Source organism: Mizuhopecten yessoensis, unplaced genomic scaffold, assembly GCF_002113885.1.
Source record: "Mizuhopecten yessoensis strain PY_sf001 unplaced genomic scaffold, ASM211388v2 scaffold10759, whole genome shotgun sequence".
Taxonomy (NCBI): Eukaryota; Metazoa; Mollusca; class Bivalvia; order Pectinida; family Pectinidae; genus Mizuhopecten; species Mizuhopecten yessoensis.
In genome coordinates this window covers 700,306-727,284 of record NW_018408707.1, presented here as the reverse complement: position 1 = coordinate 727,284, position 26,979 = coordinate 700,306, and the positions used below count along the sequence as shown (strand labels likewise).

The following is a 26,979-nucleotide window of genomic DNA, read 5'->3' as shown; positions in this document are numbered from 1 at the left end:
CTTCTTGAAGTCGTCTGGTCTCATGTCATGTCAGTAACTTTGCGTGAGTCAGTATATTTCTTGATATCGGAATCTATATTTTTGAAGTACGTGTGATCATACATTATGAATCATCTCGGCACACATGTATTATTGTTTATCCAGTATTTCTATAATTGACACTACGGCATTGAGGTGCCCGATACGCAATACGGAAATGACGACACGAACAAACGACAAGAAAAACGTGTGTATGACAAAGGGTGGGAAGTCCTTAAGAGCATAGCTCTATTGATCTGTTTTCTGTTTCATTTTTTCTAAAAGATAATTCATAAAAGTTTGGGTCGAATTTATATACAGGCATAATTTTTTGTTTTGAAAATATTCTTTCAATATATGGATCCTAGATATATATGCACCATGTTGACAGGAAAAAAATTATTAAGGATCCCAGTCCCACTGCAATGTTTGTTTTTTACTTTTGTACAAGATATGATACAGTATACACAACTTGATTTTGATAGGTATTTCATGCACTTGCTACTGGTAAATAAATATATTAAAAATATTATCTGAATAATTTCTTAAAAAAAACATATCAATTATAGCATGGGTTTCTTTTCCTATTCAGATATAATAGCAGTTTTGTATTGAATCATGTGAATAGAGATTATCATTAATGGACTCCTTTGTACTTCAGAACAGAACATTTTATTTGAAGAGTTTTAGTAAAAAAAACAAAAAAACTGATACATTGGGTTAGCAGTCTTGACACTACATTAGTAGTCTACATCAATTCGCTGTGTTTACACTTTTGAATGCCGAGACCGAAAGTCTATAATTTACTTCCTTAATACTGGGACAATATATACTACTGGAACTTACAGGACATGAAATGAAATAGGCAGCCTTTCTCCTTGTTCGTTATTCCTCTTCTCCCTAATGTCAATCATACCTCTCCTCTGAACTCAGTACACGTTAGTTAATTTACATAGCGTACATTAAGTATATGAACAAAATTCCTTCAAACTTCTGTTCATTTGTAGACTTCATCACAGCTCAACACTTTTGATCTCCAATCATCTATTCAAGATTTCCGCATTATTCCTTTTTCACGTGTGCCATGTGGCGATCACCATTCATGTTACTTTCTGAATTGATTGATTTGACACCGGGGTTGACTGATTTGTTCACCCGATTGCGGAGGAAATCACTCTTCAGCAGCCTCCAGAACAGGAAAATGTTGATTAGAGTCATACAAGACATTGACATCGTAAGACATTTGTAATAAAAGCTCGGGACTCTGTCATACTCTATGTACATTCCAATTAATATTCGTGAATTTGAGTAACCTCGAAAAAAGGAAAATGTCACAATGTTACAGAGGCACACCAACTTATAAAATACAGAGTTATAATCTACCTGGATCATCTGTAGCAACTTGCGGGTGTGCAGGAAGAAGCTGTTTACTTCAGCCATCAGTGCCAAAACATTATACCCTATACATAACTTCTGATGGAAATTGAACCAAAACATGGACGCCACCTGAAAAAATAAATCAAAAATAAATCGATTTCATTTTTAGATTAAAAATTGGAAAAAATGTTGAGATAAAAGAACACTTTATTCAAAGCTATTGAAACAAGAGGCCCAATGGGCCTGCAATGCTCACCTGGTATAAATCTCACACTTGTAACATTAAAAGTGATCTAAAATAAAGCTACAGACAAAATATCAGTATTTATGATTAAAATTCATTCAAAAGAACCTGTTATTTTTTTTTAAAACATTTCACCCCTGGGATTGAAAGTCAAACAAAGTTATTATGTTGAACATTTGTTTTTACCTTTCATCTCAGGATGAAACTTGCGAAGGAATCAACATCCTGGGACCCATGGTTATTCAGAAGAGGTTGTTTAAAGATTTTGAACTTATTTGCTCCTTGTGACCTTGAATATGATTCAAGGTCATCGTTTAAACAAACTTGGTAGCCCTTGATCCTAGTATGCTACTGACTAAATATCATCACCCTGGGCATTTTGGTTATTCAGAAGAAGCTGTTTAAAGTTTTTAACATATTTGACCCCTGTGACCTTGAATATGGGTGAAGGTCATTCATTTGAACAAACTTGGTAGCCCTTCATCTCAGCATGCTACTGGCCAAATATCATCACCCTGTGCATTTTGGTTATTCAGAAGAAGTTGTTTAATGTTTTTAACATATTTGACCCCTGTGACTTTGAATATCATTGAAGGTCATTCATCTGAACAAACTCGGTAGCCCTTCACCCAAGCATGCTACTGGCCAAATATCATCTCCCTGGGCAGTTTGGTTATGGAGAAGAAGATGTTTAAGTTTTTTTTTATATATTTGACCCCTGTGACCTTGAAAATGGGTGAAGGTCATTCATTTTAACAAACTTTTTAGCCCTTCATCCCAGTTTGCTTCTGGCCAAATATCATCACCCTAGGCCTTTCGGTTATTAAGAAGAAGTCGTTTAAAGTAAAATATTGACGCCGAACGGACGGACGACGGACAATATTTCACCCCTCTGGATGGAGATTTTCCCAGTCACATCCTCAAAGGGAGGGATGCTACTATTTTTTCGTCTATCCTATTATCTTAGTCAGAACTTCACAAACAGTAGTCTAGCATGTTTGATTTGCGATTGACTATCAACTTTGATTGTGACAGCATAACTTATTGTTCCTCTGACATAATTGTATTGTTTTTCTCCATCTGTCATATATATGGGGGTTACAGATAGTCCGGAACAGGTAAAAGGCCATGAAAGGCTGGAGAAATGTTTATCTTCAACTGTAAGTGGCCTAATAATCTTTAAAAAATACACCTAACTTACTCACCCCTGAAGACACATTTGAACACCTCAAATTCAAAGGTTGGAATAGTTCATTATGAAAGTTCAGGGTTGAGTGGGTTAAAATACTGTTTGACACAACATCTAGTATTGATGCACACATGTCTGAAGTTTCATCAAGGTTCTGTAGACAAGAAGTTGTATGGAGAGATAGACGGATGCAGAAACAGAGAAAGTGTTGCATGTGGATACTTATATATGAAGAGATAAGGAAAATGTTGTAAGGGGAACAGACAGATGCAGAAACAAGGAAAGTGTTGTATGGAGAGACAGACAGATGCAGAAATAAGGAAAGCGTTGAAAGGAGAGCCTGATTGATGAATGAAGAGACAAGGAAAGTTTTGTGTGGAGAGACAGACAGATGCAGAAATAAGGAAAGCGTTGAAAGGAGAGCCTGATTGATGAATGAAGAGACAAGGAAAGTTTTGTGTGGAGAGACAGACAGAAGCAGAAATAAGGAAAGCGTTGAAAGGAGAGCCTGATTGATGAATGAAGAGACAAGGAAAGTGGTGTATGGAGAGACAGATAGATGCAGAAACAAGGAAAGGGTTGTATGGAGAGACAGACAGACACAGCAATAAGGAAAGTGTTGTATGGAGAGTCAGACAGATGCAGAAATAAGGAAAGAGTTGTATGGAGAGATTGATGAATGAAGAGACAAGGAAAGTTTTGTGTGGAGAGACAGACAGATGCAGAAACAAGGAAAGTGTTGTATGGAGAGACAGACAGATGCAGAAATAAGGAAAGTGTTGTATTGAGAGACAGACAGATGCAGAAACAAGGAAAGAGTTGTATGGAGAGATTGATGAATGAAGAGACAAGGAAAGTGTTGTATGGAGAGACAGATAGATGCAGAAACAAGGAAAGCGTTGAAAGGAGAGCCTGATCGATGAATGAAGAGACAAGGAAAGTTTTGTGTGGAGAAATCTCCAGATGATGAAAAGTTGCGAACAATCACGATTTAACACTGCATCCCCTTAGGCATTTCCATAAAACTTTTGAAGACTTCTAATACTTAAAATTCAAAATTAATACAAAAAGCCTGGGATGTAGTACATCGCCAGTAGTCTGACACCGTGAGCTAGCAGAACTTGTTAAGGATCCATATCCTACTGCATTGCATTTTATTTTAATATATAGTATATACAGTAACCTCCCCTTATTTTCCTTTACAATGGAACTGTAGCATAGTTGGGCAAGGACACTTCTGTAGAGTAGAAAGCTCAGCAGAATAGAGCAAGAGTATAGGAATGTGATGATCAGGGACTGAGTTCCAGTTTAATCTGGCTGATTTGTTAACCTGGTTTATCCCTGCAGACATTTTTAAACAAAGTACACTGTTATTGATTATCTTTTGTGTGATTTCATCTATATTACTTTTCATAAAAGTCATGCAACGTACGTTTTTCTTTTCAGAAATGATTTATCAACCCTTCTGTCTTGACAAAAAAGCAGTTTCCAATGTATAGTTAACTTTTTTTGACAGGTACATTGTAATCATTCCGTGACATTAGGAAAATATTTTAACATTAACTACGCAAAAATAAATCAGCCAAATAGAATCTTTTTTTAAATCTCATACTTGCCAACTTTTTAAAAAAGATTTGGGGGAGATTAAGTTCAGAATTAAAAGGAACAAGATGCCCAAGGGCCTTAGCGGTCACCTGAGTTATATCATAGGTACTAGTAGCTTTATTTTATTGTTTAGATGTGATGTGGAAATCAGCATGTAAACTAAGTGAATACAATACTTGTCATGTCATCAAATTAAAGGATAAGATTTTGAAAATATTGGTAAATGTTCCCTTTGGGGCCCCGCCCTAGCCCCTTGGGATCGGGCAGGAATCCTAATTTTACAATGCATATGTAATACCCTCATTCACCAAAGATAATTCTGACTAAGTTTGAGTAATTTTCTGCAGAAAATGGATAACATATACCCAAAAGTGTTATTTCCTTATATAAACTGTAGTAAACTTTACCCCCTCCCCAATGCAGAACTGATAGCTTGAGGGTCCTGAAATTTACAATTTAAATAAAGGCCCTGATGATCTTTCTTTTTATGCACTGAAATTGAATGTTGTACCTCTGAGTCTGGAAAAGAAGATTTTTGAAATATTGGTTAATTTTCCCTATGTGGCCCCGCCCTGGCCCCAGGGGTTGGGGTAGAAATTCCAATTTTACAATTTGAAACCATTTTCCTCCAAGGATAATTCTCACCAAGTAAAAATAATTTCTTACAGAAAGTTGTTAAAATATAACCAAAAGTGTTATTTCCCTATATAAACTATAGTAAACTTAACCCCCTTCCAGAGGGAGAACAGATAGCTTGGGGGTCCTGAAATTTACAATTTAAATTAAGCCCCTGATTTTCTTTCTTTCCATGCACTGAAATTGAATGTAGTACCTCTGAGTCTGGAGAAGAAGATTTTTGAAATATTGGTTAATTTTCCCTTTGGGGGCCCGCCCTGGCCTCAGGGGTTGGGGTAGGAATCCCAGTTTTACAATTTTGTAGCCTCATCTACCAAGGATGATTCTGACCAAGTTTGAAAAAAATCCATCCACTGTTTCTTGAGAAGAAGTTGAAAATGTAAAAAGAGTTTACGCACGACGGACGGAAAGCGATTAGAATACATGTAGGTCACTTGAGCAAAGCTCAGGTGACCTAAAAAGGAAATTCAATGTAAAGTCACGACCATGTGTATGTGGTGTAAAAATAACACTTTTAAATGGCATCTTTGGAGCTGTTTTTTCAGATGAAACAAACAGACCTTAGAAAATTTATAAGAAAAGTTCAGCGAATTCACTAGTTGAAAACGATCAATTTTAGGGTCCAAAATAGGGAGTCTCCCTCCCAATAAGGGAGAGTTGGCAAGTATGAAATCTACCTGCAGGATGAATTACTTTATGCAATTGTATTTCCACAAACGACAAGTCTATATTGTGTTATTTTTGTTTTTTGACACTCACAATAGTTTAAAATCCAGAAAAAATCTTTTTTGTCATGAAATTCTGTTGAATGATATATGCTAGTAGACATTTATATTTTTCTTAACTGAAAAGTAAGGTTCCTTGACTTGTGCCAGACTGGGAACTTTAGTTAGTCCCATTTAGTACTAAGCTACTAACTCTATACCATAAAATGTATTATCATATGTTTACTCAGAATATGAGTGTTTTTGCATATTTGATAACTTCTGACCACTCCTGATACCACTTCCGGTCATCCGTGTGATAAGTTTCTCGTAATGCACCCCCCCATGCGATAACAATTCTCGTAATGCACCCCCTGTTCGGAACACCTCTACTTCTGTATTGGATATGTGAAGCGCCCGAAGCGTTCCAAGTAAAATCTGGATTTGCGCTGTCAGCTGTTTTTTTGCTGAGACAGTGTGTTGAGCAGACGTCAACAAACCAGGGAGAGGGAATACTTAATTCTCTAGCGTCTAGAATACTTGAACACTTGGACTAATAATTACTGACAGCAGCGATTTGAAACGATATTTATTCAGAATTGACTGAATATCATCTTGTAATAATCTGTTTCAGTTGACATTGTTGATTAAATTATCTTATTGTTTTTCGTGTTGACTTGATTTTTTGTTACTTGAACATATGATAAAAAGTTTATAATATGACGATTTTGATATCATATCCCTTATCAGCCTCTAAATACAACTTACAGCAATATGATGTGCCGTGACCTCCCAGTTTTGGCGTAGTTTCTTGTTGATCAGCATATCAATGGAATCATAGAGAAAATACCCTGTAAAACAAAAAAAATTGAAGATGTTCTAAATAAACAAAAAATATGCTGAACATTTTTATTCACACTTTTTAAATGGTCTTGATTTTTTTCTCCAAGGGGAGATAATTAACTAGTAAAGAGAAGAATATTATCAGTTTGGGCACTTCGATGTGCAACTAAAGTTCTTAAGAGCATACTGAAATATAGTTTTCCAGATTCCTGATTATATTCAAGTACATGTATACTATATAGTCTTACATTGTTCCATGGCATACATGTTCTAGCATCTTTGTTCTAAATTGTGAAAAGCTGTCGATCTGCTGATATTCAGTACAGTGATAAATCTACATACGAGTGCAGAGTCCTATACTCATAGAATTTAGATAGAACGGAAATTTTAAGTTGTGGGACCCAATGATTAGCAATATAGTTGAAGAGGACCCGTGAAAATAAATTGTAGATTGATCCCGTTTTTTATAGGTGTAGTCTATGTTTTCAACTGAAAACTGCTGAATTACACAACAACAAACACAAACAAAACTTTAGAATATAGGATGGTTTAACTTTTACCATTATTGATGATTGTATATGAATACTTACCTGTTGAAAAGGGTATCATGAGAAAAGTGAAGTAATTTATATGAAGAATCAAGTCACCAAATAGTTCTGGATACAATACGAGACTGAAAATTGAAGAAAAAAGGGAATTATTTCAGATTATTTCTTTGAAAATGAAATGACTTCTTATATGGAAAATGTTGAAATAAAAATTCTAAGTATTGTAAACAAATTTTTTTCATCAAATGCATGACTTCCCCAATGATTGTAAAATTATGTATGACAATAGGACTAGCTATATAGGTCAATGGAATTTTTCATAGATTTACCATATTTTGTGTGGCAACAGGCCATTGTTAATTCTGAACCCTGAAGAATTGCATCTTCAAAGGGAGTTTCATTTTATAATGTTAAATTTAGAGAAACACCCTCAATATAGACAGACATTAAATATGTATCGGGCAAGGTGATTTACTCTAAACAAACCAAAAAGCACACACAAAACGACCCAACAACATATCCAAAACTCCATTTTTTGAGTTAACATATAAATGGAAACTTTAGACGAATGATTTATATTTAATAATTTCCAGCAGCCATTTCTGAAAAAAAATGATAGTGTTGACAAATGAAAGGCTGTAGGTCATTCCGTTATGATGCAAGTCAATTTGGTATATATAATATAAACCTGACTATATGAGTGAGATAGCAATCATGGTATTGCCTTCAAAGCTGATTGGGAGTTTTGAAAAATCTAGTAAATTAATACAAGCACATGAAGTTTATTTATTTGAATTTGTAGTGTTGGGTAATTATATATAAATTGTCTTGCCGTTTGTGAACGATTTACTTTCTCGTTTTTGCCGCAATAGCTTTTGCAAGTCACAAATTTCTTCCGCTTTTTGACAGCATAACACAGATGAATATTTTGCCAATAAGGATATGTAAAATAGTTCCCTTTTTAGCTGAATGCTATTGTTGATGGTTTTTGGGTCAGTTTGGGACGTTTTTGGTGTTTTAATTGGGGCAAATTGCCCTACCATTACCTAGACCAAGTTATTTTTGTTTTCTTTTACCTTTTCAAAAGTTTAAATTTGTATTGAAAATTTAACAGAAGAATGTATATTAAATATGTGATTTGATAGCAGTTGTAATGACTACGAATCCAGGGCATTTCATCCTAAATCATGTTTACACTAAGGCTTTTTAGTTAAATAGAGTTTGTCCCGTGTTGTCTTGCCATAATATATTTTTAATTTCATCATTATCAGGGGTGGAATCAGTAGCTGGTCAACTGGCCCGTGATTTTCTGGGTAGACCAGTAGGTTTTTCAACAAGCTATTCCGCCTGGCAAGTAGATATTTTGTAAATTTATCAAAAATTTCAGCCAAAAATGTATCACAAAGCTTCTCGATTTCAAATTTCTGGTGGGGGATCAGAAGAGTATCCGGTACCTTTGGGGCTCGCTTGGGCCTGTTGCCCTCGTACCTGGACCAGTGCACTTCAAACAGGACCAGTAGATTTTTATTTCAACTGGCCTTTTGGACCAGTAACTGGGTTTTTTTAATTCCACCCCTGTAGAGTGTCTGTTTAGAGTTAGGAAGATCCTGGGTTCAAACCCCAGTCTGGCTGTGCAATTTTCCGTTCCTGTTACATTTGGTGCCTATAGCTATGACCATGCAACTCTTATTTCTGGTTTCAAGTACTAAGTGAATGCTTGGCAAGGTGATACCCGAACCCGGGTTGGAAACAGTGTTGTCTACTGGGGCAAAGACTTGGTAAAGGAGGGAGGAATGTAGCAAAACTGGACTTGGTCGATCATAGGCGACCAGGTAGCTTAATTAAAAGGTAGAAAGTATGTCTAGTGTTTGGAAGGTCTAGGGTTCGAACGGTTCAACCTTGTTCTGGCAAGGCATTTTATACTCCAATTACATATGCATTTTAAGGGGGCAGGTAGAAATTATATTCAGGCAAGTGAATTTCTATTTTCTAATGTCTACTTGCCAAGGGAAAGTGCTTTCAAAACAATTTTTACACCCCTGAAACAGACTCAACACTTAATTTAAGCCTTTAATTTTATAAACAATTAACAGGGTTTCTGCATGATCAGACAAAGATGATGACAAACAACTACATGTTTTGTAGTGGATATCACTATTGGGGAAATGGTATTAATGGTATGGCTCTCAATTCTAAACAATGTCATGCATATATATTGACAACTTTTAATTTCTCAGTCCCGGTGTTTAGAGTGGTCCTTTTGACAAATGAATATAATATAAGATCACTATTAATTGATTATTTTTCTGATGATCAACTAACTGCATTTTGACAGAGCAAGATGAAAAACTGGTAACACTAACGTGTTGTATGCGACAATATACTGACGAGTATTAATGGTAAATGCCAAGTTAATATTTTTGAAATGATTTAAGCGACATATTTTTTCTTAATAACCATCACACGATGATTCATGTCTGGTTTTTCCGATTTCATCAGGATAAAAACACTTGTGTTATAAAGATCAAACGACAAACTTCATCAAATTTACCATAAAATATCCCAAACGCCGCAAATCAATGCATGCACCCACGAAATTAAGATATTCTTCCATCGCCAGGGATCTTCACGAACTGTCTTAGGGGTGCCAAGTCTAGTTATGAAGAGGTTCACTCCAGTGAATAATACCATTGTGCCGAACATCATATAGTAACCATGCACCTGATCTATGTCTGATGCAGTGGTTACATTTCCCGACGAAGCCACCATTTTTATGTCAACTTGACGGCAGCCTGCCTGCTATAGTTTTCTTGCCCGCCGGTGCACTCCAAAACTAGGTCTCTGGTAGAAAGTCACGTGATTTGGTCAGAAGGTCGCTTATGCATGTGAAAAAATAAACAGAGTTTCCTTGTTGCTATGTTTATCATAACAAGTTCGGATCTGATAATGTGCCAGCCGGGACCATGAAATATAACTACGTGGATTAAATGTCTTTGGGTTTAGTTACCTTTACAAAGATTAAATGGGACAGACCTTAACATGAATAGTGATTAAAATTAAAGGTGGTCAAGAAAAAAAAGATCAGCACATTGTCATAACTAGACATATAATAACGTGAATAATTGCACTGTCACCTTGGTATAAGGAAACATTTCTTTACTTTCCGTGTTGTTGATAAATGGAACAGTTTTCCACAGGATGGCACTGATTCATCTAATGTTATACAGTTTGAAATTGGTTTAGATGAGTACCGACTGTAAACGTGAAAATATAACTTTTAATTTTTAGTTTTAAAAACTGTTTAATTGACACTTGAAGTATATCATAATGTTAATTTTGTTGTATGTACTGATATGGATATAGAAGCTTGTAGTCTGCGTCCATTATGTATCATATTTAATTATATCAAATTAGGCTAGCTAACAAAGATTAAGTTACACTGTGGAAACAAATTATTATTTTAAGATTTTTTGAACATGTCCTCTCTAAGTTTTCAGAAATCATAGGTTTTAAGTGATACTTTTTAATGGAATACTAAGTTTTCAGAAATCATAGGTTGTAAGTGATACTTTTTAATGGAATATAAGTTAACCTTTTCTGGATATATCATGTTTTAATGATCTCGAGACCAAATAAAGTTACTTACTACATTGTATGTCGAAAGAAGTGGGGTGGGGATATGAGTTAAATCGTAGAGATGTCTACACGTTTACACTACAGGGACCTGATAATTTGTTGATCATTGGGGGTGTCATTTTTACCGAAAGTCGATCTAAACCCCTAAAACATGTAAAATTACTCTGAACACCTTAGTTTAGGTCCAAATATAGCTGTAACAAATTCTCAGGTCCCTGTGGTTTACAATGCCCGTGAAGACATGATTTTTTCCAAGGTTCTGTAGTTACTGCACTCGGCCGAGAAAAGGATTTAATGTAGATGGTCTGTGAGACCGTTTGTTCAAACACTGACCAGTTTTACCTACTAAGGTACGTAAAAGTTATCATTAATTGCGTTAACGCATTAACGCTTAAGGCAAACTAATTCTTTTTAAATCTGTGAAAGAAAATACTTTTCTTTTGTGTTTGTTGTCATGAAATAGTTATCTTAAAACCGTGTACATATACTATTGTACAACTTCAATCTTAATTTGTATCATTATTATCTCTTTTAATAGAATAGTTTGGAATTTCCCTTTGTCATTAAACTCATCAGCTTAAGCTTTAAACAAGGCTTCGCATGTTTTGATAGTCCGAAATATTTTTTTAATTCATTTATTTCGGGTGAGGGTTATCATTTTTTTCAAAGAGGGTGTAGATTTAGCCCGTTATAGGTTTGACGAGACTTTCACTTTTAGGGTACAATTTTAAGAGCTTTAATTTTGTATTAGGAAAGAGAGTAATGTGCTTCTACCGGGGATCGAACCTGCGGGATGCTCTCAGTTCTCCTACCTTTTAGAGAACAAGGAAAAGTGTTGTTAACTTACCTGTGTGAAAGTTACCTGTGTAAGTTGTAGCTATTCTGTGTATAGATATAATAAGTTCCTTCAAGACAACCCCCCCCCCCCCCCCCCCGATAATTTTCTTTAAAAATCATGTATTTTCACCATTTTCCTCAATTTTCCCCCACATGGAAATCCCCCTGGAAATTTGGAACCCCACTCACCCACCCAGATAGGTCTCTGGATCCGCCACTGTGAAATAATGTTGTATCGCGACTTTTAAAACTTATGAGGAGATTGAAATGGTTTTATGGTTTTGATAGTTGATATTGCCTGGCTGGCTGATTTGTAAGTTTGAGACCCAAACAATGCCCCTGCAGGTAGGGCGTAAGAGTTGTACTTCGCACCCATTGCATGATCGTAAGAGGCGACTAAATTTGGGATATTATCTTTTCTCTTCTTTCTAAACAACTTTCTTCTTCCTAATGTCTCCCTTGACAATACCTCAATTTTGGCCTTTAGTTGAGCGTTCGTCCCTGTGAGGAAGGCTTTCGGTTCTGCCCCCTGGCCGAGACATACTAGAGTCTGTAAAAATGGTAGTTATTGTCATTTTTGGTAGCCGAGTGCGCAACCTTAATTATTAAATCATAAATATGAATCTATAATTTGTTACGAATTATACCACTGAAATACAGCTAATATGAAAATTGAATATCACAAATTTTAAATCAAAGAAAAGTAATCACAAATTGATAGATATGAAAATTTTAAAACGAGCTGCCCCGTGAGCGGCCGGGAACTGAAAGTGACTTATAGTGAAAAATACATTTTGTTTTTCTCAACATTGTTTCAGCTCTTTAAGATTTTTAGTTTGCTTTGTTGCTCGACATTATATAAAATACATTCATAATCTTGTTCCTGTTTGCGTCAGATCTTCCAAAGTTGCTAGTAAATCACAGCATACAATATGTATAAACGAATGTGTATATTGTACTTTAAGAATTGCAGGGTTGCGGGTCTGTTGTCGGATATCAGTCACATGCTGACAAAGGTCAAAGATGTTGTCCATCCGTACCAAAATAAAACTTCCAATTTAGAATGTTGTGTTCACGACCGTTCGATGTTAACAGCTAAAGAACTAACGAATGATATATATTCGTGAGAACGCCAAACCCCGCCCCATGTTTCGCATTATTTTAGGCATAACAACATATTGTTTGTTGCTATAAAACTTTTTTATGGCATACATGTACTGGTAATTTATTCATGGATGTCCCAAGTATGTCTGTCGCCAAAAAGTATCAGATTAAAAAGATACAATAGTCTGCTGCTTTGAAAACTATACGATATGGTTTTCTTTGTTAATTTCAGAGAAAATTAATCATATGATAGTAACCATTCACCAAAAGCGAGTTCCGTACTCAATAATCTAAGCACAAAAAGAGGTACCGGTTCACGCGAAAACAATATATTTGTTACGCATTATATATGCGGTATAGCATTTCAGTCAAAGTTTGGAATGAGTCTGAACCACAAATAGGTGCATTTGCGATTGTTTGTAAACTAATAGAATAAATAAAATTAAGAAACATTAAACATTATGGAACTTCAGAATATATACCATTCTTATTATTATCACTTTTTTCTTTTCTTTTCGAGGTTTTAGTTTGGTTTAGGTTTTATATTATTTAACGTCCTAATGACAGCTAGTGTCATTTAAGGGCGTGCCGCCATGTGTATTGTGTAAGCATGTATGTGTGTATGTGTGCTGGAGGCAGGGTATGTTGGTGTACTTGTCTCCTTGTGATAGCGCGGATCTGATGCCGACTTTATAGTGCTATATCACTGTTATAGCATGCCGCAGGCACCCATCACAGCATTCCGCCCGGTCACATTGTACTGACAACGGGTTAACCAGTTGTTGTCATTCCCCTAAATGCTGAACGTTAAGCAGAGAAAATCAATTACCTTTTAAAGTACATGTACTTTGGTATGTCCCGGCCTGAGGACAGAACCCATTGCATTCCTCACCTGGGCGAACGTTCAAAATTAAAGCGAAAAGTGAGGTATTGCCAAACAAGGCGCCAGGAAATGAAAGGTTGTAAGAAATAGAGAGAAATACAAATATTCCAAATATTGCAATTGGTGCAGCAGATTAATTTTGATCGCATTTGTGTCTCCAAGTAGGGGCACAAAAGCAAATCCCCAATTCTGCAGGGGGTTCCCACATAAGTCGCCTATTACTATACATGCTGTGGGTAACAACAGGTGTATTCTTTTCTCGATCCCCGACCTGCAGGTGCGTCTTTTCGAGGAGAATGAGAATATGGAATAATAAAACTGTTGATTTATAGCGAAAAGGTTTGGTTTGGTTTGTTTGTTTGTTTGTTTGTTTGTGTTTTACGCCCTATTAACAGCTATGTTCATTCAAGGACGTGCCAGTTTTAAGTGGTGGAGGACAGCCGGAGTTCCCTGCGAAATAATGTACCGTTTCTTTTTCAACTTCACAACATTTGCTCACCTAGGCACCCGTCCTCATATGACCCTGGCTGTTGCGAGGACGTTAAACTCCAAACAAACAAACCAATTGCCTCCCTTACATTGTTTCATGTGAAGTATTTGTTGTCAGTAGAATTAACCTTGCGTAAATGTCGACATGTGTCGATATAAAACACATTTTGCGATGTATTCAACGAAATTTCAATTGTTCGAGATTTTAGCATTTGAAAAACGTTGGCGCCGCGGTATATTCCGTATTTTCTTTTAACAATGTGTTACATTCTGTCCCTGCGTGTGTTGGCCTTATGGTTTGTTTTGCTTTTGTTTATATTGACGCCTTGTGAATTGATCATATTGATTCTTTAATAATATTTATATTTACGTTCATATTACGTTTTAAACAGATCATTTTACCAAATGACGGAACACTCATGTCTTCACAAACACAATCTCTCTATAACTATTTGACGTCACACCATGATTGGTGCCTGGAAAATCAAATGGTTTGGCGGAAAATCACAAGGGATTACCATTTTAAAGCATTCCGTGTCATGGCCCTGCCGCTATTGGATTATAATGTTATCGGTGTCGAAACTTATCTAAAGACTGTCCGAAGGAAACACAAATATTTGTCGTTGTGTTTGGACGCAGTCACGTATACTCTACTGGCAAGTATTCATGCTGTGTTGTATTTTGTCGTAGGGTGTATTGCCGCTGTGGTCTTTTTATGCTTTGAGTGAACCGCTTGAAGTTCGGGGAAAGATAGAACTCATATATTTTACTGCACGTTTTTCGTATGAGGCGACTAATGAGTGTACCCCCTGCAGAATCAGCAAGTTGTCTCCTATGTTTTCTGCTTGGAGGATAATAAAGAAACACAAATTGACCTGCTGCCCTACTTACACCACTTGGGATCTACATCTTTTCTATTCTTTCTTCGCTTTCTTTTAGGCTGGTGTCTCTCTCTATGCAACCGTTGAATGACCTTAGCTGTTCCGAGAACGCTACATCCAAAACAAACAACAAAACAAAACAAACAAAAACAAAAACCAAATATTAAATTGTCTTTGTGCACAGACGTCGTGGATTATTTGTTCTCTTGTTTTGACAATAAGGCCTCTTTTTATCGATTTGTCGTCCTTGTCATTATTTGTTATCTTCATCTGTTGGCTTTGTATGATCAGTGTTTATGGTCAGCACCTAATTATTATCGTTATCGTGGTCGTTGGTTAATTCTTTTATTTTATATACAACATAGAACGCCTTCGGTAATAGCGATGAGAAAAATAATCACATTTGTGTTATTGAAGTTTTCATGAGATGAGCAGATTCCAAAAATGGTAATATAGGTACTGAACTGCTTTTAAAGGCAAATCCAACATGAAGTTAGATAAATCTTCATTAAATTTGTTTTTGCGTTTCCTATGTTGATTATAACGATTTAATGTGTGTACTTTAAGTCTTTAATGTTTGCATCTAATATATTTTAAGTAAAACACGTTAAATGTCTGTGTTAAATGTCTGTGTTGACGTTTCATACCACCTTTTAGCTTTGTCTGTGAAAGGCACGTGTTTCCCGTTGCTTACCAGAATGTCAGGACGATACTTTACCGAGAAACCATTACAGTAGCTCAGTCTTCCTTGTCATTTCTTATGTTTTCTAATAATTTCAGGAAGAGAGAAAAAAAGGAAACATTTTAACATATTTTACTAAACATGTAAGTCTTAGAAAGCCAACCGGATACAAATATACACATTCCTATATTCACGTTTTATTTCGCGTGATCTACCCAAGAAGAATTTACATCCTGAAGTGATGATCGTATATTTTGATAAATATTTTGATAACTGTTTTTCGTGAAAACCATACCGCATATATAACTACCTTAATACAGTAACAGTAATTGTACCAATTGTTGTCAGATGATAAATTACATTTAATAACTGCCTGTTCGTGTGTTTAGTAATACATGTTGCACGTCAAAAGCAGACGCCCATATAACATATTTCCGCCCGGATGAACCATGTCTCATAGCAGCTGGCTTGTGCCTGGGTCGTCCTTATTTACTTATTCATTTTTTTGAATAATTATTTCTTTATTTCATTTTTCTAGTAGTTAGTATATGCATTCAATATCTGTTAACCATAATGGAATTCATATTTTCAAACCCGGAAACTCTTTTGTCGAAAAGTTAGGGTATCATTTTCTTAAATTTACTCTCTAGTATAACCTATTAGCTGTGGTATGTTTGTTTATACAATGTTGTTGAACTTTGTCAGAGGAGAATGGATAGGAAATTATCTTGAGTTTACACTCCAAAAATACTGTTGTTGATTACATTTTGTTTATTTCATATTTATTATTTCTCATAAAAGTCCCACACAGTATCTTGTTTTTTATAAAGAAATGACTTATCATAGCTATAGTCATGCTGAAAATAAAACAGTTTCCAACACTTATTTACAGTTTTTGGCAGCGGTACGGGGATCCTTAAACGTGCATTTATTTCTCAGTGATATTTTTATTTAAACGTTGAGTATGTTGTTTTTGTAATGCTTCTAATATTGCCTTATTTGAGGGAGCAATATTTTACCGGTAAGGCAATCTTCTGCTTTAGAGTTTGGTTGGTTTGGTTTGTTTGTGTTTTACGTCCTTATAACAGCTATGATCATTTCAGGACGTGCCAGGTTTTGGTGGTGGAGGAAAGCTGAAGTTCCAGGAGAAAAACCACCGACCTACGACCAGTACCTGGCGACTGCCTCACGTAGGTCTCGAACCCGCGACCCAATGGCGGCCCCCTGCTTTAGAGACGTCATTATAATGCTCGTTTGTAATTCATTTGGTGATAGGTTATTTTAAAGGTAGTACTCAAGTACACATTTATGCCCCGTATGTTTCAGCAGATTCTTACAAACACTAATTGTTTTACAGCTGAAAGTTGTTTTTAACATGTTTTATATATCTTACAACGTTCGTTTTGTATTTACTTCATTGGTTGCTTTTGAACCGTTACACAAGGCTATTGGTTGACATATTGTGTCAACAACAATAAATAGATTTATAGGTATGTTCCTAAGAAGCAAGATGGACGTCACTTGAATCAATCTTTGACTTTCGCCCTTGGAGAAGGCCAGGAGGCCGAAATATTTGGACTTAAAGTGATAATTGTTCTATTACTTATCTTTTCCCTTTTGATATCACCTGTGTATTGAATAAATTTAGTAGGAAGTGAAGATATACATTAACACCTTTAAAGAAAGTACACGGAGAGTAAGACCAGGTGTTTCTGAAGGGTAAGCGTCTACTGTCTCATCTATTTTATATATATGATATGATAAGATACGTTCAGATTACATTATATGTAATTATGTTATCGTTGCAAAAGAAATAGATAAATAAAATGACAAGCTCATGTAACCACATACTAATTATTCATGCATTAACTCTGTCACGTGTTTCAGGAATTATATGTTCGAAAATAAATCATCTGTCGTGGCCGAACATTTTATATTTGTATTATGATAAATTTTTGCTGTGTACTTTACATATGTCACGTTAGACATGCATCGTCACTCTTTCTGTATTTGTCACCACAGAGTGACCATTTGGTGCAGTAAATATTTAATGTGTTAAGCTTTCGAAATCGACATATTAAAATTTTAACAATACGTGCTTGTTTCTTTCAGATTTCAATTCATATATATATCTATACATGTAAATAAAACAAAACACCGAAGTCTAAATCTCGCTAGTACTTTCGCCCATCTTGGGCCTCTTCGGGTGATTTGAATTTATCTGTGACTTCATGAATAGAGTACACATGCTTAAGACGTGCATTTACATGATTTTGTTGTTTATTTAGGAATGACCAAGATTTTTTTTTGGTATATACGTTATATACCGGAAAAAAATGTCCACTTTGGCATAAATCTGCGAAGCGGTTTATGCAAAAAAGTGCACATTTTTTTTTCGGTATATACCGTATATACCAAACAAAATCTTGGTCATTCTTTATAATTTAATTTTGAAAAAGTAGACAAACACGTTGTAAATGCACAGTTAAAGATTTATTTAATTTTTACGTAAACTAAACAATTGCGCTAAAAAAAACAGGTGCGTTGTAATTTTGCATTCTGAAGTGTAAAAAGTAGTTCCGTCATCAGTTGTTTTTCTTTTTAGGTATATACGATATATACCAAAACAAATATTATGGGGGAGATATTTCACGTGTATTGTATACATTTCGTAGGAGTATGGTGATGTAAGTGTATACGAACATACACTAGCCATATATCGACATTTTGCTAGTTTGAAAGCCCTTGTACATATAGGCATGTCAAATGTCATTCCGTCGTGACGGACACATCTCTTTACATGTAGATACATGTCTTCTGTAGAAATGCACGGGTCTTAACGATCTCTATCAAAGCCTTTATATCATTGCTGGTACGAGATACATGTGATGTGGTCCTTGTCTTATCCTGTTCGCCACACGTGTTTTTTTTTCTTACGAGACCTTCAACTTCTAGGGAATATCTGATCCGGGAAAGAAACGTGAACCAGAAACAAGTATTTCTACGAACCACATCATTAAGAATACGGGAATACACATGTTTAGTTGATATAACCAGTGATCTTTGCTCTGCGAGGCCGAAATGTTTCAAGTCGTTATCCTATAATTACTCATTGTGTCTACGTTAGGGGGAACTTGGTTATATATAAGAATAGACGAGGTCTAGCCGTATAACATTACCTGTACCTGGTAAGCTATAATGAACTCGCCACCAAAGACAGTGCTCGTGACGGGTTCCAATAGAGGACTTGGTCTCGAATTCGTCAGACAACTGGCTAGTTTACCATCATCGCCATCATGTATTATAGCTACATGCCGGAAACCAGACAACGCTGTGGTAAGTTTACAGATTATTGTTTTGTTTATAAAATGAAAATATATCATTATAAGTTAAGGATCCCTGCACCACTGCCAAAAATGTAAACAAACATTGGAAACTGTTTTCAAGCATCTGATATCTTTAATAAGATTCATCAGTTTGGAAATATGTGATATCAAAGTTTTTACTTTTTACACAAACAATGTATTAAACGTGTCGCAACGTTTCGGTGGATTCCCTGAACACCAACTCTGTTAAAAAAAACATGTTTACATAGGTGGTCAGTTGTGATGATAGTGAGTTATAGTATATTGCAGAAAAGATGTACAGGTAAATTGCACAGGAAAATCAACTTCTGATAACTAATCAGATAATCAATAACTGCAATAATTGCAAAATATTAATTAATATTTAGAAAAAGTTTCAGTATCAAACAAATTTATTGTTAGAGTTCCAATCCAAAGCTGTTAAATGGGTTATGTATAAAACAGCAGCACATTTTGGAGAATTATCATATTTCGCTCTGTAATTTGAAACAACAACTTCTTTACTCAGTGAATGTGAATTTTGTATTCAGAATTTGTCATTGTTTTAGATGAACTTGTACTTTTTTTTCAAATTTGTGTGAATTATCATATATTTATTATGGTATATTAGTTAAACTTGTATTTTCAGATTTGTGTGAATTCTCTTATAATTATTGTCATATATTAGTTAAACTTGTACTTATTTTCAGATTTGTATGCATTGTGTTTAACTTGTGTGACTTCAGTTTGATATTATTATCTGTTATTGTGTGCTTTGATGCATCATCTAAAAGATGGCAAAAGATCATCACCAGCAGAAGAGGCGGACAGAACCTTTCCCGTGATGGAACGGCGACAGAACATTCTGGAGATGTTCAATCCCAGGTTGTTCAGCGTCCCTCTCGACAGTAAACAACATACCAGCAAACTTCGGAAGACATCCACACATTGATGCAAAACAGATAATGAACTAGATCACCAACCGCTACGTGAAATCTATCAGACCAATACCTCCATCTTCGACGAGGAACTCAACCAACTCCGAGACAACGACTTGGATGACACTTCCAAAGCCGTGGTCCAGCGACTGCCAACATTTTACACTGCCAAATCATCTCTCTACCGTGCTCGCCGCAAACAGACTCATCCACTACCAAAGACCTTGACCGACATCACCTTGGATGGAAGATGGACAGAAACATCTACAGGCGAACCATTTCTCCTCTTCGACGACGGTGAACAGAACAACAGAACTTGCAGCCTCCGACGTATTCTTCAGGGACGGCACCTAGTCTACACCTGTCCTACTATGTTTCACCAGATTTACAGCATCCATTTACAGACTGAAGGTATGATGACCCCAGTTGTATATGCACTACTTCCCGGAAAGAACCAGGCTATCTACAACCGTTTCTTCACGATACTACAGGAAAACATGACAAACTTCCAGATTCCATTCCGACCCACAACAGCCTTCGTCGATTTTGAGGTAGCTGCACACAACGCCATCAGCAGTGTCTTCCCTTGTATCAACTTAAAAGGCTGTTTCTTTCATTACACTCAATGTATTTGGCGAAAGGCCCAGTCAATCGTACTCCAGACACTGTACCATGAGAACGACGACGTCAAATTACTTGTCCACCGAGCTGCTGTTCTTCCACTCATCCCCTTAGACCGCATAGAAGACGTCTGGTTCCAAACCCTTGAAGATGCTGATGATGCTGACATACCACATCCCGTGCTGCTTTTCACAGACTACGTCACAGAGCAATGGGTAGAAGGAGACCGACCAACCTGGAACCACTTCTCAACAGAGGGACCTCGGACTACCAACCATCTGGTAGCTTGGCACGGAAAACTGAAAAGAAGGTTACTGCATGCCCACCCCAACATCTACACCATCAGCCAGACGTTTAAAGACATACAGAACGTGAATGACATCAACCGGATCCAGAGAGATGCAGGAGGCACTTTTCAACCCCGAAAGAAGAGATACGCCAACGTCGACAGACGTTGAAAAAACCATGAAAAACCGTTATCAGACTGGAACTGTCGACCCGATGACCTACGCCGATTCAGCATCACAGCTTCTGCATCTTGGATAGAATGTTTTGTGCTAGAGACTTTAGTGAAATATATAGAGAATGTGATTTGTGTTAGAAACTTCCGCTTCATTTAGTGGTTTACTGTTTATATTTCTGTTTAATAATTATATTTTAGAGCTGTATTAAATGTTTATAAATGTTATATGTATGAATAGAAACTCTATTTTATTGCAGACCTTAGTATCAATGTGGCTTAAATTAAGGAAAAAAACTTCTTCAGATAATGTAAGTATTTTTTTTATTTTTCATATAATGTAAATATTAATATTTAATGATTATTTTCTATTACGTAGTGCTGTATTAAATGTGTATTACAGTTATATGTATGTATAAAACTTTTCATCCATTTTATTATTGACTTTAGTATCATATCTACAAAATGAGTTGACATTCTTAGTTGAAATAGGCTATAACTAAACATCAAAGAATTTTCTATATAAACACATTCCTTTCAATTTTCCAGAGTTGGTGTTCGGGGAATGAGCCCAACGTTTCAAGACCGACTGGTCCCTTTGTCAAGCTATGACAGTCGGTATTGAAACGTTTAATACGTACATTGTTTGTGTAAAAAGTAAAACTTTGATATATGTTTTCAAGGATGGTTATAGTCCGAATTATTCTGACGTTTTATCGACTTTTTTATATCGGTCTGGCGTCGATTAACGTCAGAACGCCGGCCCTCTATAACATGCGGAAAATAAGCGACCCGCGCCAGGGTCGCTCTTCAAACTGATATTTTAGAAACAAATCGTCACTTTCACACACATGTCCTTAACATTACATGGTACAATATATATTTAATATAAATGAAATGACATCGATAGATAAACAATGTTTATGTAAATAATTGCGATGTGAAAATACGTACATTATTATTATACAACATGCCTTTCGTTATCCGTTGAGATTTAACGCAAGATACATGTATTGACATTATATGTACTGTATCATAAACAATTTATTGTTATGGGTTTAAACATCTGTTGTTAATTCACACTATTACAGTTAATAATTTCATACAACGATATTAAAGATAAAATTCCCCTCCAAATTTGTTTACTTACTTTATATATGTATACTTATACATAACTGAAGAGATATCACTGTGAATCGACGATGTGGTTTATTTTATCTGTGTCATGATGCTGTGGTAAGCCATTGTAGTATATTTGATTACTTTGTTCACGCTGTGGTATATTACATCCGTACCTTGATGCTACAGTTTATTTTATCGTTGTGTGACGACGCTGTGGTATATTTTATCGTAGTGTGATGACGCTGTGGTATATTTAATCCGTGTGTGTTGACGCTGAGTATGTTTTATCCGTTTGTGTCGACGTTGTGGTATATTTTATCCGTTTGTGTCGACGCTGTGGTATATTATATCCGTGTGTGTCGACGCTGTAGTATGTTTGATATGTTTGTGTCGACGCTGTGGTATAATATATCCGTTTGTGTCGACGCTGTGGTATGTATAATCTGTGTGCGTTGACGATGTTGTATAGTGTATCCGTTTGTGTCGACGCTGTGATATGTTTAATCTGTGTGTGTTGACGCTGTGGTACATTATATCCGTGTGTGTCGACGCTGTGGTATGTTTAATCTGTGGGTGTTGACGCTGTGGTACATTATATCCGTGTGTGTCGACGCTGTAGTATGTTTAATCTGTGTGTGTCGACGCGGTGGTATAATATATCCGTTTGTGTCGACGGTGTGATATGTTTAATCTGTGTGTGTTGACGCTGTGGTACATTATATCCGTATGTGTCGACGCTGTAGTATGTTTAATCTGTGTGTGTCGACGCGGTGGTATAATATATCCGTTTGTGTCGACGGTGTGATATGTTTAATCTGTGTGTGTTGACGCTGTGGTACATTATATCCGTTTGTGTCGACGCTGTAGTATGTTTAATCTGTGTGTGTCGACGCTGTGGTATATATTATCCGTTTGTGTTGACGCTGTGGTATATTATATCCGTGTGTGTCGACGCTGTAGTATGTTTAATCTGTGTGTGTCGACGCGGTGGTATAATATATCCGTTTGTGTCGACGGTGTGATATGTTTAATCTGTGTGTGTTGACGCTGTGGTATATTTTATCCGTTTGTGTCGACGCTGTGGCATGTTTAATCTGTGTGTGTCGACGCTGTGGTATATATTATCCGTTTGTGTCGACGCTGTGGTATAATATATCCGTTTGTGTCGACGCTGTGGTATGTATAATCTGTGTGCGTTGACGATGTTGTATAGTGTATCCGTTTGTGTCGACGCTGTGATATGTTTAATCTGTGTGCGTTGACGCTGTGGTATATTTTATCCGTTTGTGTTGACGCTGTGGTATATGATAACCGTTTGTGTTGACGCTGTGGTATATTTTATCCGTGTGTGTGTTGACGCTGTGGTATATTTTATCCGTTTGGGTCGACGCTGTGGTATATTATATCCGTGTGTGTTGACGCTGTGGTATGTTTTATACATTTGTGTCGAAGCTGTGGTATGTTTAATCTGTGTGTCTCGACGCTGTGATATATTTTATCTGTTTGTGCCGACGCTGTAGTATGTTTAATCTGTGTGCGTTGACGCTGTGTTATATTTTATCTGTCTGTGTCGACGCTGTGGTATGTTTAATCTGTGTGTGTCGACGCTGTGATATATTTAATCTGTTTGTGTCGACGCTGTAGTATGTTTAATCTGTGTGCGTTGACGCTGTGGTATATTTAATCTGTTTGTGTCGACGCTGTAGTAAGTTTAATCATTGTGTGTCGACGCTGTGGTATATTTAATCTGTTTGTGGCGAAGCTGTGGTATGTTTAATCTGTGTGTGTCGACGCTGTGATTTATTTAATCTGTTTGTGTCGACGCTGTAATATGTTTAATCTGTGTGTGTCGACGCTGTGGTATATTTAATCTGTTTGTGTCGACGCTGTAGTATGTTTAATCTGTGTGTGTCGACGCTGTGGTATATTTTATCTGTTTGTGTCGAAGCTGTGGTGTGTTTAATCTGTGTGCGTTGACGCTGTGGCATAATATATCCGTTTGTGTCGACGCTGTGGTGTGTTTAATCTGTGTGCGTTGACGCTGTGGTATAGTGTATCCGTTTGTGTCGACGCTGTGGCATGTTTAATCATTGTGTGTCGACGCTGTGGTATGTTTTATCCGTTTGTGCTGGCGCTGTAGTACACTATTTTTAAAGCAATGGCGGTAATTCGGGAAAAAATAGATCATCATCATATATATTTTTTATATCAACTTCTGTATGTTTATAGATAGAGTTGTCTCTCTTTAACCTGTATAAATGCCTCTGAACAAAAAAAAAGAAGTAAATATCGATGACAAATTATTGATTACATTTTGTTGATCTCTATATCGATTTAATGATGGATCCGTTTTCTTTTTTTTTTAATTTCAGGCTTTGAAGAAAATAGCCACTAAAAATCCATCCATACATATTTTACAGCTTGGTAAGTAAACTCGATAATCAAACGACAAGTTAATCTTTCTATTTCCATTTGTCCATTAAATGTATGTCCGGTATTCAAGATTCATATAAAAGTTGTTACTTAAAAGATAGACATGTTAATTCAGAATTGATTCAACCACTAAAATAGTATTACGTTGATTCAGATTACGAAAAGAACAATCTTTTTTCAGTTTTGACTTATAACAAGCTTATCTAAATTGCCTCAATAATAACATTGAGTGTTTCAATCTTACTTAAATTTGACTCAAAGACGAGGCAATTGTGTTGATTTAGAATTGACTCAATAATGAGTGTGTGTCAAACTCATTTAGAATTGACTCAATAATGAGTTTGTGTCAAACGCGTTTAAAATTGACCCAATAATGAGTGTGTGTAAAACGTATATATAATTGACTCAACAATGAGTTTGTGTCAAACGTGTTTAGAATTGACTCAATAATGAGTGTGTGTCAAACTTATTTATAATTGACTCAACAATGAGTGTGTGTCAAACGTGTTTAGAATTGACTCAACAATGAGTGTGTGTCAAACTTATTTATAATTGACTCAATAATGAGTGTGTGTCAAACTTATTTATAATTGACTCAACAATGAGTGTGTGTCAAACGTGTTTAGAATTGACTCAATAATGAGTGTGTGTCAAACTTATTTATAATTGACTCAATAATGAGTGTGTGTCAAACGTATTTATAATTGACTCAACAATGAGTGTGTGTCAAACGTGTTTAGAATTGACTCAATAATGAGTGTGTGTCAAACTTATTTATAATTGACTCAATAATGAGTGTGTGTCAAACTTATTTATAATTGACTCAACAATGAGTGTGTGTCAAACGTGTTTAGAATTGACTCAATAATGAGTTTGTGTCAAACGTGTTTAGAATTGACTCAACAATGAGTCTATGTCTAACGTATTTATAATTGACTCAACAATGAGTGTGTGTCAAACTTATTTATAATTGACTCAAAAATGAGTGTGTGTCAAACGTATTTATAATTGACTCAACAATGAGTGTGTGTCAAACGTATTTAGAATTGACTCAACAATGAGAATAATATAATCAGGAATGACTCAAGCAGGAGTAGACGAAGCTTTTCAGAATAAGTCAATTGATAATAATGAGACCAAGAGTTGATATATAAATTATTCAACTTTTATTGTATCAAGCTTATTGAGAATGGATTCAAAATTGACGATTCAATGTTGATTTTGAATTGATAAGTAACATATTTGTGTTGAATGTATATCATATTTTTCAATTAACATCCCCAATAGCAATTCTTGCGAACTGAATATTGAATACAAGAACTATCACCTTTTTTCCTTTTAAATAAGATACTTAATTATATATATCAGCTATCTTATAAACAATATATCGTATAAAAAATCAAATATAGAAGATATCTAATATGATTTATTAAACATTTAAAAGAACATTTGTTTGACGTAAATCTAATAGAACTATCTTAAGTAATATCTATTCATGATATAAGACAAAATCTTTAAGACAGCTTATCAAAGTTTATTACGTTATGGAGTAGTTTGTATAAGAAATCTTATAAACATGACACATGTTTCTTATTGAGTTTTTAACGACCCAAATTCTTTGAAAAAAATATGTCACCTTGATAGTCCCGGTTTGGAGCGTTAAGAAATCTCTGAAGGGCGTAGTCAATGGAGATAACTGCTGCAAAATTACCATTTCTGGGTACGGATTCTGAACTACTCATTATATTCGCTAGGTAGTACAGTGTAAAACCACGCAAACTTATTTCTTAGTTCATCCTTACCATGTACTAATATATGTTGTTATATTGTAAGTAGTGGACATAAGTAAATGTGAATTTCAATAAATTTAAGTTTTGAAATTATTGGTTGTTAATTTATCTCCCTTCTGATGTAGGTTTACAGAAGATATGGAAAGACGTAATGAGTGCTATGTAATTAATTCAAAATGAAATGTATCCTTTCAGACGTGACCGACAGAGAAAACGTTGGGAGAGTAAAAGAACAAGTGGGCCTCATTTTACAGGGGCGGGGACTTAACCTGCTCCTCAACAATGCTGGCGTAGGACCTGGAGGTGACCTCTATGACGTGACAGAGGACATAATGATGCAAACTTTCAAGACAAACGTGGTAGCACCACTACTCGTTACACAAGTATGTCATCAATAGAACTCCAGTGTGATATAGATAAATCTCAACCCCAAGGTTATTTTTTCAAGTTTATCACGATGCTTTGCCGAGTGTTAAACTTTACTAGTCCTATTCCGAGGGTTGAAATTTCTCTGTATACATCAAAAAGGAATTATTGAATATTTTGCTGCTACACTTTCCTTCCGTAAAAAAAAATGGTGATCCCAGGGTAGCGC

General features: G+C 35.8%; 2 protein-coding genes across 2 annotated transcripts in view; one reads left to right on the top strand and one right to left on the bottom strand.

Annotated features, from left to right (window-relative positions):
- Positions 1–671: 671 nt before the first annotated feature.
- On the bottom strand, positions 672–10,024 carry LOC110462211 (TLC domain-containing protein 2-like). The gene is made up of 4 exons (XM_021516068.1): positions 9,716–10,024; positions 7,207–7,289; positions 6,542–6,624; positions 672–1,524 (listed from the first exon to the last, which is right to left on the bottom strand). The coding sequence occupies exons 1-4, from the start codon at positions 9,931–9,933 to the stop codon at positions 1,081–1,083; spliced, it is 828 nt and encodes a 275-aa protein (XP_021371743.1). The 5' UTR covers positions 9,934–10,024; the 3' UTR covers positions 672–1,080.
- Positions 10,025–18,340: 8,316 nt separating this feature from the next.
- Positions 18,341–26,979, top strand: part of LOC110462206 (C-factor-like) — a 26,287-nt gene continuing 17,648 nt past the window's right edge. The window contains exons 1-3 of the mRNA XM_021516059.1: positions 18,341–19,012; positions 24,534–24,585; positions 26,580–26,767. Of these exons, the coding sequence (XP_021371734.1) occupies positions 18,875–19,012; positions 24,534–24,585; positions 26,580–26,767 (378 nt within the window). The 5' untranslated portion in view covers positions 18,341–18,874. The remainder of the gene's footprint in view (positions 19,013–24,533; positions 24,586–26,579; positions 26,768–26,979) is intronic.